The sequence below is a fragment of the Ovis canadensis genome, chromosome 2, assembly GCF_042477335.2.
Source record: "Ovis canadensis isolate MfBH-ARS-UI-01 breed Bighorn chromosome 2, ARS-UI_OviCan_v2, whole genome shotgun sequence".
NCBI classification, from domain to species: domain Eukaryota; kingdom Metazoa; phylum Chordata; class Mammalia; order Artiodactyla; family Bovidae; genus Ovis; species Ovis canadensis.
The window spans coordinates 255,154,757-255,167,368 of record NC_091246.1 but is presented as its reverse complement, the minus strand read 5'-3'; the positions used below and the strand labels follow the sequence as shown (position 1 = coordinate 255,167,368).

At 52.9% G+C, this 12,612-nt stretch overlaps 1 protein-coding gene across 3 annotated transcripts in view; it reads right to left on the bottom strand.

Annotated features, from left to right (window-relative positions):
* Positions 1-261: 261 nt before the first annotated feature.
* FBXO42 (F-box protein 42) overlaps positions 262-12,612 on the bottom strand; it is a 127,943-nt gene continuing 115,592 nt past the window's right edge. For all 3 annotated transcript variants that reach the window (XM_069579298.1, XM_069579297.1, XM_069579299.1), the window contains 6 exons: positions 9,524-9,677; positions 8,600-8,710; positions 6,852-6,948; positions 6,327-6,383; positions 5,559-5,675; positions 262-5,055 (listed from right to left, as the gene is read on the bottom strand). In XM_069579298.1, coding sequence (XP_069435399.1) covers positions 3,940-5,055; positions 5,559-5,675; positions 6,327-6,383; positions 6,852-6,948; positions 8,600-8,710; positions 9,524-9,677 — 1,652 coding nt within the window. In that variant the 3' untranslated portion in view covers positions 262-3,939. The remainder of the gene's footprint in view (positions 5,056-5,558; positions 5,676-6,326; positions 6,384-6,851; positions 6,949-8,599; positions 8,711-9,523; positions 9,678-12,612) is intronic.

Below are 12,612 nucleotides of genomic sequence, written 5' to 3'. Positions count from 1 at the left end.
AATGTTGCCCAGGTCCCTGGGTGTGCGCTCCAGGCTCGTCACCTCTCTGGGGCCCCACTGCAGGGTGGCACTGCGCGTGTGAAACTGTGTCCTTCAAGCACGCTGGACAGAGCTGCTGCATCATTGCATGACGTCCCCGGGGGCGGGCCACCCTCCTGGAGGAAGAGCATCCTTCCCACTACTTTGCTTCCACCTCCAGTCTGCAACTGGTTTTCATCGCGGCTTGCTTTCTTTCTTTTATACTAATGAAACAGTTAGACAGTCGGTCCATTTTGTTTTATTTGTTAAATCGCTAAAAAGTTATCGGGGGAAAACATTAACAAAAAAAAATCGACAAGAGATTTAAATATCAATGAAATCAAATCCACTTTTCATTCCTACACTGTGATGTGCCTGCAGTGATCATCTCAGCGTAAGCCACCCAGGACCCGAGTCGCGTGGGAAACGTCCCCCACAGCACCAGCTTCGTCAGGGCACAGCACGCCGTGCGGTGACGAGAACCCTGGCTGTGGGAGGGGAGAGAGCGAGCAGAGAGCACAGCAGCGCCAGCGCCTAAGGGGCGCTTTGCTCTGGCAACCAACACGGTGGAGGGTGCCACCGCTTACTGGTGGCCGTGCGGAACACGCCTTCTGCAGTTCACGGGGAGGCCGCCTGGGGTGCAGGCCTGCAAGTCCGGCTGCCTTGCCCTTGGGTGTGTTCAGATCCCCCCCCCCCACTGACCTGTGCGCTGCTAAGAGATCACAGATAATGCAAAGCAGAGCATGTCACCACGCCAGGACCACCACAAGGACAAGGGCAGACAAGCCACCAGCCAGCCAGGGAAGCCACTCTGAAGGGGAAGGAAAGAAGCGAAACAGGAGGAAACCCAGAAAGACCAAGCGAAGCGGGAGGGAGGCGTCCCCGCGTCCTCCGCAGCTGGCGGCTTTCTGTCCCCGGAAGTCCAGACTTGAGCTGCTTCCCTTCCTTCCTCCGCTGCTTCTCTTAAAGCGGGTCAGCATGGCTCCTAGCGTGGTGCATGGTTCAGCTCTTGATATTAAACTCAAGTGTTAAAACCAAATCAATCTGTAGAGGGCTGGGAGGAAAGTAAACCCAGGACTGCTTTGCAACTGAAAGTTAAGCTTGTTCTGACATCAAATTTGTGCTCCCCAAAGAGTGGGGTGGGTGCAGTGTGGAGGGGGTGGTTTTTGGAACCCACCACCGAAGCATAGTAGGGCAGAAATATGAGCAAAAATACCGAGCCCTGCTGCGCAGCCTGCAAAATGAGGAAACAGGAAGCTCTGTTCAGAAGAAAAGGAAGAGACTGAACTTCTCACGAAGTCGACGTGGCGGCCGGTGACGTCAGCGTGACGGTGGGGGCTATCAAGGCACACTTGCAGGAACGGAAGGGGTTAAAGCTTCAAGTAGAGACAAATGTATCTTAAATACTTAAATACTGATAAATATTTACTTTAGGTGCTCCTGAGGCTTAAAAAAAAATATTTCGTCTCAGTTTCCTCAGTGAATCTTAAGACAAAATTGGCATCACGTCAAAAGCAGGGCGGTGATCAGCCGGATCTGACTGAAGCGTCCGCGGCGGCGCGGAAACGGCCCCCTCGGCCGGGACCCCCGGAGCCCCGCTGCACCTGCGGCGGCGGCCACCTGGGACGTGCCGCCTCACTCTCCCTGGACGCACCCCCACAGTGCCCAAGAGCCAGTGGGAGCAACGCCGCGGGGCGGCAGACGCAGCGCTTTCTTAAAGGAGCTGTCAACAGTCTGGTTCCAAGCGGTGTGGGTGATCCTGGGAAGCCACGGAGTTCCAAGGAGCCAGGCTCCTTTCTACAAGGATCATCAGCTCTGCCGCCTGCCTACTTGGGGACACTGGAAGGAATCGACAGGTTAACAGCGGCTTAGGAAGGCCACGGGACAAAGGGAAAGATCACCAAGTTGAGACTCAGAACTTTCAGGCTTCCAAATACTTTATATTTAAGTAGGAACTGAGTAAGTTTGGAGGCACTGTCCATGCACAGGTGCAATGTAATAAACAAGGTTCAGCAACAGCAGCAAGGCCGAAATTGCTAACCTTCTAGGCTAGCCTTCTCTTGTGAATGAGGACCCCGCACCATCTAACGGTCTCTGCCAAAGAAGGCCTGGCAACGGGCCCAGGGTAGAGAGTCTGGGAAACTAAGGGCTGAGCGGTGAGCAGCTGGACACCACGGCCAGCAGGCGCAGGGCAGTTTCCTCGCCCGAGGGAGCACACGCCCCTCCCTGTGAGCTGGCCCTTTCCCGGGCTTGGCACCAAGGGCACTTTCCCACCAAGACCACACTGTAGAAGCTAACGGCTAGGGGAAAGGATTGAACATGACGTAACAGCAGAAAGCACACTTATCAGACAGGCTGCCGGAGAGCTGGCTGGGCGCCAGGACCCAGGGCCAGCTGCAGCACGCTTCGGCTTGGGAAATGCCAAGACATCGGGGAGAGCGGGGCTGAGAAACGAATGCAAACCCGCAGGAAAAACACCCTCTTCTCCTGATGAGAAATCTCCAAAATGACCCGCACTTAAGTGGTGCCGAGGCAGGTCTGTCCGCGTCATGGTTTAGAGACTGGCAACTTACAATTTCCTGTGTCTGCCCCCCCCCCCCCCCCCGGCCGGCTCCCACCCCACCAACACTGCTCTGGCTGGAAATGTTATCTCAGAAATGACATGAAAGTGAAAACCCAAGCCTTGTTTGGGCGACAGGTGAACAAGACAAAGAAAGAGCTGCCCCCGAGGTCAGCCATGCTTCAGGGAACCCAAGCGCCAGTCCACAGCCAGGCAGAGGAATGCATGCCACAACAAGGGCGAAAACCGTTCTAGAAGGAACTGCTCTTCCAAGATCAGCTCTGTAAACATGGATGGGTGTGTCCAACGTGCTTTGGAAATAAAAAGACGCCCACAGTACTTTCTGACGCGTCAAGGATTTCTCACGATACTGGCATCTCAGAACTCCCTGCTGGTCCCCTGGTGACTCGAGAAAAAGGGTTCCAGAAATATTTCTAAGAGATTTCTCTGGACACCCAAACTTAGTAAAAGAAAGTGAGAAAGGTTTTAGAGCTTAAAAAAATTTCACATATCAAAGAAAAAGAGGGCGGGGGAGGGAGGAGGGGAGAACAGCAGCCATAAACAGGAGAGGCGGCCTCCGGGCGCCAGGTTTCAGGGGAAAGAAAAAGAGAACAAACACAGACTTTGGAAACTGCGATGAAATACGATTATTAGAAAATTCCAGAATCAGACCCCAGAGTGTTTCCTAAGACATGGAGGGAGCACGCAAACAGGTGCTTCTGCGTGAACGTTGTTTCACGTTGACCCTGGCACACACGTGGAGCAGGTCCCTGCTGGGTAACTTTCCTCATTCCCAACGGGCAGAAGAGGACCGGGCAGAGGGCATCACTGCAGAGAGCAGCGGTCACAGGCCCTCTGCGGGCGGAGAGCAGATCGCTACACGTCACTGTACCTGCCAGCACCGACAGCCTGTGAATCGGAAGCCTCTGCTCGTGCATTTTACGCCTGCCCTTTCTTTATCTAACTCTGAGAGGCCAAATAAGATTTACAGGTGGCTCTTCAGTTTCTGTAGGAAGGTTCTGGTAGGTATCTGTTCCCTAAATTCTTGGTCTAGTTACCAATGAAGTAGAAAAAGGCGGCAGAGCCTCTGCTAAAACACAGCAACAATTTTATCTGAACCAGGATGGAGCGCTCTCCCTCTTTGTGAACAGAGTTGGCTATATAATATTTCTCTATAGATTCATATAACTTTTTTTCTTAATGGAGATTTGATCCCAGCCTGGCGTGAGTGAGGCTGGGAATTGGGGTTTGGTTTATGAGAGTAATTTTGTCCGTTGTTTTCTCGATTCTCAGTCCAAATGCTTGCACGCTGGAAAATTCCAAATTAAAAGCCACAGAAAGGGGAAAGGGTTTGGAACACATTATCTCTTTGCCCGCACAAAGTACAAGGCGTTTGTCTTTGGATAGTACTTCACATTCTGCTTCTTGTCCATGAGCCCTCCGAATATGATGAGCTCGCCCCTGCCCTGCACCACCGTGTGCAGGCTGGTCTCGGGAGGCCCGACCACAGAGCTGCTGCTGAACACTTTCCACTTGACGCGCCCCTTCTCCTTGGTGTCCTTGACGTCCAGCACGTACATCTGCATGGGCTTGCAGTTCATGCTCTGGTACAAGGGCTTGCCCACGTTCAGGGACTGCGGAGGGTGGTGGCCCAGGCGGCGGGCGATGGGGGGCAGCGCGTGTCCGTCTCCCTGCGCGGGCCCGGGGCGGGGGACGGGCACTGCCTCTCCGCTGCCCAGGTTCTGGCTCCCGGGGGAGCCTGGAGAAGACCCCAGGGGAGGGCTCAGTGCTGCGGAGGCGGGGGGACCTTTGGATGACATCGCTTTGATGGCTTCCAGGCTGCGGCGCAGGGCGCTGGGGGAAACGGCTCCCGCGAGGGCGCTGGCCACGTGTGGCGGGGTGTGCACACCGTTCGTCTGCTCGGGCGGGTGTCGCAAGCCGCCCCCCGCTGTCCTGCTGCCCACGCCATCCATGTGATTGCCACTGGAAGCAGTTTTCAGGTCCCAACTCAGATCTACTGATCCTAGCCTCAGATCTTTCTGATCGGGGAGTGATCCTCGTCGAGGGGCCAGGGAGAGCCCCATTTTCAGGTCACACCCTTCAGTGGTGGACGGGGTGCTCGGAGACACAGCCTGCACGGGGCTGTCCAAGGAGGAGCCGCTTACAGTTGCCGATCCCGGAGATAAACTCCCACCATTCAGGACGGGCGAGCCATCGCCCCTGGCTGGGGAAAGGCTTCCTTCTCGGGAACTTGAGGGGGTCTGCCTTTGCGCTCTGGGCCTCAGTGTTCCCCAGCGGCCGTTAACACAGGGCGCTTCATCCATACTCCTTACGGGAGACTGCGAGCGGTATTCTCGGGTTTCGGGAACCAGGGCTGGAGGGGTGGCACTGATAGGTGATGGGCGGGAGTTCAAGCTGGGGCTAAGCGGTGCTCGCCCACTAGGCGCCTGGCTGAAGACCACCACACACTGCCCGACCTGGAAGACAGAAGACCTGCGCTCAGCTCTGGTCATTTATTCGACCCTGCAACATCTCACCAGGGGCATTGGGGGCGGGCCAGGCATTCTGCAGGTATCTGAGATCCCTACCAAGATGAGAATAATACAGCCTTCCCTCCAAGACAGATGGGATACTTCACATATATAAAGGGATTCTATATATAAAGTTGGTATAGGGAGACGTGCTATCATTTGAATTATGTCTACAGAGTCGGGGTAAAGGGAAGAACAGAGTGTATGTGTGGGGGCCTGGGGCAAGTTTCCTAGACAGCGGTGCTTAAAGGCGGGTGGGCCCCACAGAGCTTCTCTGTCCAGTGGCTCACGTGTGTGAGAAACGCCTGAGAGCTGCGCTCAGGGTCCACCTCTTTGGGGACATCAGGGTGTTTTCAGTTTCCACACAAAGCTGCTTAGCAATCTGACGAGTTAATCGGGCTCGAGGTTCAGGGCCTCCCCCTCTGCTGGCCCGCCGGCTTCCCACTCACCCGGCAAGCTGGATGGCACCACAGTTCTGGGGCTCCATGGTCTTCATTCTCCACCTTGAGCGGCTGCCAGGCCCAGGGACCCGAGTGCATGTGCAGCAACCAGGCATCCTTGAACAGCTGCAAGAGAGGCACCCACAGCAGGGCTCAGGGGCGGTGCAGGTTACAAACCACAGGCGCGCGCGCAGGGCCGCGACCGCCAAGCTGCAGTCAGCCACAGAGTGTGCGTGCACTTCAGGAGGCAGGGCAAGCTCTCTGGCCGTGCAGTGATCCGTGTGCGGCCGCTGGCCGGGCACACGAGACCGCACCCAGGACCCCAGGAGTCAACTTGGCGTGGTTTTAAATTTGCCTGCGGTTCTGTGTGTGTGAGCACTGACAGGGAGGGTCGTAGACAAGACAAACCCACAGTGTCTGAACCTGCATTCCTAAGCAAGCTTCATGCGAATTCTGGCCACAGTCAACTCACTTCTCTCTCTCACTCCTCTTTGTGAAAAAAGATAGCAGCAAACCTTGTACCCTAAAGGCTCCGTGGGAGAAGGAAGACCATAGACATGAATATTTAAGAGATAAATGTCTGTAATGAAAAGCTTCCCCCCTTCTCCCCAAAAGAGTGGAGAAAAGGGCCAGAAAATACAGAGGCTATGTGGGAAAGGTATTTTCTAAATGAAAACGCTACAGAAACGGCCTTGCAGTTTCGCAAGGTGAGACACGGGAAGCAGGTTCTGAAGCTCAGTGGCGTGTGCGTGGGGACGCCACACCGGCCGTACTCACAGCGTTGGGGCCGCCACAGCCTCCAAGGATTAGAATGGTCGCATCATCTATGACGATCTGGGAGAGGAAGAAATTTAAAATAAACCCACAAAGACACAGGCGTCCGACCTCCGCTACCTCAGTGGCGAATGGAAATAGTCCACTCGGCTCCCAAATGACAGCATTCTGTTCACCACAGGCTCCCTGGTCCCCCAAACCACGTCAGTTCTGATCCTTGTAAACAAACTACTGATGATTCACTGGAATGAATTCTTTGTTGATTAAATACTATTAACACAAGAGTGCCAACCACAGAAAATGCAGGGTTCTCTAAAAAAATAAAATGCTTTGGGGAGAGGCACAATATAAAGCCAACAAAAATAATTATAACCCACTAGAAGTTGAAGAATAAATGCCAGCAGAAGAGAGTGGTGAACTCTCCGTGGCCTGCGTGTGCTGGCCCTTACCTGACCCCCTCCTCCCTCTCCTGTCCTAACTGACAGACGCTACAGGGCTTGCTGAATAGCTATCTTAACTCCTGAGCACCTGAGACTGGCCGCCACGAGGATGAGGGCTGGGCCCGGAGATGCTGGGCTTGGACCACGCCCACTGCTCGAGGTCCAGGACCCAGACGTCGCTGCTCCTGTAAGACAAGGACACGAGGGTGAGGGAGCCGGGCGCGCCCGGGGGCACAGGCGCCGGCCCGGCGGACGGGACGCTCTTCAGGGTTCTCCCGCAACGCCACGCCCGCATTCAGCACTGCGCCACAGGAAGGGAGACTTTCACACCTGGCTCTTTCCACTAACCCACAAGGCCGCATCGGAGTCATGTCTGTAGCCGAACAGCAACTAAAGTAAGAGTTACTTAATTGGTGATAGCAGGAGATAGCTACCAGCTGTGATACAGTCTTTCAAAGGCAAAACCCACAGGAAGAGAGCAAAATTATTCAAAAGGCAGTTCTATTACTGTCTAGGAGATGAAGATTTATCGACTTTGGCTACAAAAGGTAATTTCACCCTGGTTAATGGGAGCTGCCGCTTTTGTGTCAAGGACAAGTCGGCATCTCCAGTGCTCAGGGGACCGGTATGGCAAGGACAGACTCCTCCACGGCAGTCTCTGCTCTATGGGCCTCTCTAAGGCCATTTATTCACCCACGGGGGCACAGGAGTGAAAGCCCAGCACCTTAAGCCCTCACCCTCACACACACCGCGCTCCACGAGTGTTCTAAACTAAGGAGATGCAGAGGACCCTGCGGGAGAAGAGGGTCGGGTCTGGGATGGTTTTACTGCTGACGGCAGGACCACTCCTGCTGCTGACGCCAAGCAGACGAAGTCCTTCAGGCAGACTGCTCTGGGCAGAGCTGCAGGGCCGCAGGGAGGAGACAGCCTCACGGAGGGTCAGGTCGGGCAGCCTTCCCGCTCCTACCCATTCTCCCAGCTCATGCCAATCTACCTCTCTCCTCCTCTGAAGCTCCAAGGGGCACGAGCTGGGCCCTAAGGAGAGCAAGGAGAAGTTCTCTGCTTCTTGGAAGGTGGCCTTCTGAGGGCACAGGCAGAAACAGGCAAGGTGGAGGCCCGTCAGAACCTGATCCCGCTGAACTAAACCACATACCGAACCACACAGAGACTCTATGTAGCCCTGATTTTTTTTGACATTTGAAAAATGAGCTTTATTTTAAAATTAAAGACACACTGAAAACAAATACTTTTTACAATTTATATCAAACACTTAAGACATAATTTAGGAGTGCTGAGCATTAATTCTTAATTCAAAGTAATGACATTCATAGAATACATCTTGGTGCCAGCCAATACGGGGTTGACAAATCTAATATGTCCTATCAGCTTAACCATCAATCCTTGCTAAAATTCAGTGACTATGATCCAGCTTTATAAGGTCAAGCGAGTCTTTCAGGAATACTCTCATACAACTTTTTCAAATACAGACGTTTATACCAGCAAGGCAGTTATTAAAATACATATGAATTATGCTGAGGGGCTTGATTAAAAGGCTGTCTATATAGAGGTGCACCTCACCTCAGAAAGCACACACACACACAAAAACATTTAATTGAATATAAGATGCCCGTAGACCAGATTTTATGCAGCACGTTTCTCAATTTATTGGTCTGTGACTAGAACCAAAAAACAGAACACCAGGGTGAGATAACTAACTGGACTAATCAGAACCATGCTCAGGAATCTTGACCCTGACTAGTTTACTTTTCTGCCCTAGCTGACCTTTCCAGGAGTATTTATCTTCAGGGTGACAGCGAGCTAACCAAACGTACTCACATCTGCCGCGATCCTAGGGAGCCACCGAAGACGATCATTTTATCGTCTATCACACAAGAGGAGTGCCCGGCCATGGGGGGTGGGCCGTGGGTGGTCACAATGCAGTTCCACCTAATGCAGAGAGACGGGGGAAGTCAGGAGGTCAGCGCCTCTGCTTCTGGCCTTCTGTGTTTAAGACGGAAGACAGGAAGCAGGCACCCATCTAACATGACAATCCTATCACCTTCAGTAGAGAAACTGTTAGACGATAAATGCAGGATGGCACAAGGTCCTTATGCCTTTTCTACGGATCTGCTGAAGTTCTACTCACTCAGCACCCCAATGGGCAAGGCTCAGACATGGAGTGGAGAGACGAGGAGAGAAGGGCAGGGACTCCACCCCGTCCCTGAGCCGCTTCAGCCGAGTTCGCTGAAGGAGCACCGCCTGCTGTTTCTTTCCACAGGCCTGATTTATTGATCATCAGCAGCTGCCAAGAGCCCTGTACTGAGTAGCTGTGCAGTCCGTCACAAGGAAACAGAGGTGGCTGTCATTTTTAAAAGACAAGTCTGTACAACAGCTGGGAGTCAGCCTGGGGAGAGAGCAGGCAGTGTCCTCTGGATCCAAGCACTCCTGGGGCTGGCAGCCAGAGCTGAAGAGCTCTCTGTTCTTCAACTGGCTCCTTCATTTTTCTTGGGAGAGGAATACGTGTCTTCTACCTTTTCTCTTTGGAATACGCATGCTTAACTTCAAGTTCTAGAGAGGGTCCTGTAAACCCTCTGAAACTGTAGGCAAAATTTGTGCATAAAAGTTTTATTTTTCTGGGAAGAGTCCAAAACTTTCAACAGACTCTCAAAGAGATTTCTGGACACACACAAAAAGATAAGGAATCCAGTCATGTTAAACCTTCCTATTCTAGATTAAAAGGATCTTGTCTTTGTAGCTTACCAGTTTTTAGAGGGTGAGTAAGTGTGTATCTCATCAAAGAACCTCTCTGGTTGGTGTAGGGGGTAAGGGCTCGGCCGTGTCCAGCCGCCAAACAGCACCAGCAGATCCTTGTACACGACCAGGGTCGCTCCAGCTTTGGGGGAAGGATAGGACCCTGGGAGAAGCCAGAGCAGCATGGTTAGCATCAGCGCCTCGCGACAAGCCGCCCGCAGGCGGTCTCCAGATCCCCGTTTCCTAACAGGACAGAAGAGGAACCAATACTACAAGGCAGCGGGGAGCGGGGCCCCAGAGCTGGGTCTGCAGGACTGAGAGAAAGCCACCACCAATGCACACTTCCGTCATAAGCGAAGCTGGGGAACCTGAGAGAGCGAAAAGCTGCCTAGCCGCTCTCAGACTCAGTCACTTCGTGTGCTCACCTGAAATCAGGACCAGAGTGTCTATCTCATAAGGGCGCTCTGGGTCACTAAACAGTGTACGCAAAGCACCGAGCGCAGTGCTGGGCACACAGCTGGCACTCAGTGAATGCCGACTCCCCTGTCACCTTAACAGAGAGCACAGAGGAGAGCGGCACAGGAGCCACGCAGGAGTGCACGCTCACCCACGCAGGAGTGCACGCCCACGCAGGAGAGCACGCTCACGCAGGAGAGCACGCACACCCACGCAGGAGTGCACACTCACACAGGAGTGCACACCCACGCAGGAGAGCACGCTCACGCAGGAGTGCACACTCACGCAGGAGAGCACGCCCACGCAGGAGAGCACGCTCACGCAGGAGTGCACACTCACGCAGGAGTGCACGCCCACGCAGGAGAGCACGCTCACGCAGGAGTGCACACCCACGCAGGAGTGCCCACTCACACAGAACTGCCGCTGCCAACCACAGTACGAGAGAAGGCAGAATGCAGCTCTTCTTTGTCCTGTGAGTCAAACGGTAACAAGTGACCTCTGGGCCCCTAGCTACGGGCCTCACCAGCACCAACGGAAGCGGATTTTCAAGGCTCGATGTGAAAGTGTTCCAAGGACACTGCAGCCAAGCGTGGCTCCTAAGGCCTCCAGGCTGCACCTCTGAGCTATTCTGACAGAATTTCAAAGCAACAGAAATCCGGCTTATACTGGAAAACTTTAGGGATAACACATGTCCCATGGAAGCACCACTTTTCTGAGCGTTCTGTCCTTGAAACAACTGCTAACTTCCCCAACCCCTTACTCTCTGCCACCTGCAGTTTCCTTACGACAAAGCGATCTGTCCCACCCAGCTATCAGCTAAGACTGGGATATTAAAAAGTACTTTGGTTGTTGTTAAAGCTAAAGGATCTATTTTTCAAAGGGAATCTTAGGCAGAAAGAGTCCCAGCAGCATGTCGCGCTGACAGCAGGTGAGGTGCCCCGATCCACACGGTCAGCTTGGCCTGTCCCTGCAGCGTGGGCTCATGGGAGCGAGGTTGGGAAAGCCCTGCTCAGACTGCTTGACTGCTCGCGATTACACAGCTCTCGGGTTGAGAAGCTGGAGATGGGGACTGTCTTCCCTGGGACCCAACTTCAGAGTAGCAACTTAACTGAAGGAAGTCCCTGGTGGTCTAGTGGTTAGGACCATGCGCTTCCACTGCCGAGGGCCCAGGTTCACGCCCAGGTCAAAAAGTCAGGCAGCAAACCAAAGTTCCCTCAAAGAGCAAAACATGGAAACACACAGAAACAGAATTCTTAAGGTATTTTTAAGCAGTTGGTATTAAAGATGCTTAAGTACATATGCTTTGAATCCTAAATTCCATTTCTAGGGATGAACCTCATGAGAAAGCCAGGCCAATGAAACCAGGAAACAGACAAGGATGCGCGTTTGCAGTGTTTACACAGAGCGGGGGCAGCCACAGAGAGAGTGCGTGTTTGCAGTGTTTACACAGAGCGGGGGTAGCCACAGAGAGAGCGCGTGTGAGAGTTAGGCGGTCGAGCAGTGCCTGCTGTCATCACTGCTAGAGCAAATCAATACGGAGTTCACACCAGGCCAACTGGCCAGAGACATCCAACAGGACCGCTTTCCACGCGGCACAAAGCTCATGAGCACGGAGCTGAGCCACACACACGCTTCACCATCACAGAACAGGTGGAGTATTCCTGGCCGAGGAACGGCGGAGCTCGAGAGAGCACAACAGGAGCAACTGACGCTTCAGTGGCAGGACCGGGAGCTCACCCCAAGGCCCAGGGAGTGAACACACTGAATTACGGTTTGGAAACAACAGGTCACACGATTACACTAGTCGGGGTCTGCGCCCTCACATGCGCTATGCATTTCCTCTAATACTTTTTGAAATAAAGCACCAATACTTTATGAGGCGAGGCAGACCGACGTTCACCAAGGCTGGCTTCAAAGACCTTACAAGTGTAGTGTAAGAACAGACCTCTTTGAGGGACAAACTAGTCATAGAGCTGAAAAGAGTGTTTGTAAAACAATGATAAGTAAAATCAAACCCTGAAATGACTTCTCAAATATGACCTTTAAGAAAGTCCAAGGTCTGCCTTCTGTCACAAACGGAAGCTTTAATGTCAGCATCTGTACAGGGTCACACTAAGAAGTTGAACTGCGCTTCTCCACCTCAGTTTATAAAGGGGGGGGGGGGTGGGTTACCCTACAAGAGCAAACGAAGGGGAGACGGGAGGGCACAGAGTTCAGCGACACAACCTCCACACAGTCAGCTCAGCAGCACGCGGCCAGACAGCGCTGCGCCGCGTTCTCTGTGAGCCAGCCGTGCCTGTGACGGTCACACGATCTGTGCCAACGGGGCACTTTAAGATCCTTATTACTTGAAGAGTTCAGTGTTGTGACTTTGCCAAGAGCCCCTAATTTTATCACGTTCGAAATTTATTTATTTCCTGTTTTGAATTTGTTTAAAGCAAACGGTCTTCAACTCCCCTGCCAATTATCTTCATGCAAGGTCCACAAATGAAACGAATCAAATTTATGGTGAGATCAGAGACTGCAGAGGTTAACGAATTTTAGCAATTTCTTTATCTTAAAGAATAAACACGCTTTAACTGACTTCTGAGAAGCAAATAATATCTTTACCAAAATTCTTAGAAAAACAACAAAACTTATTT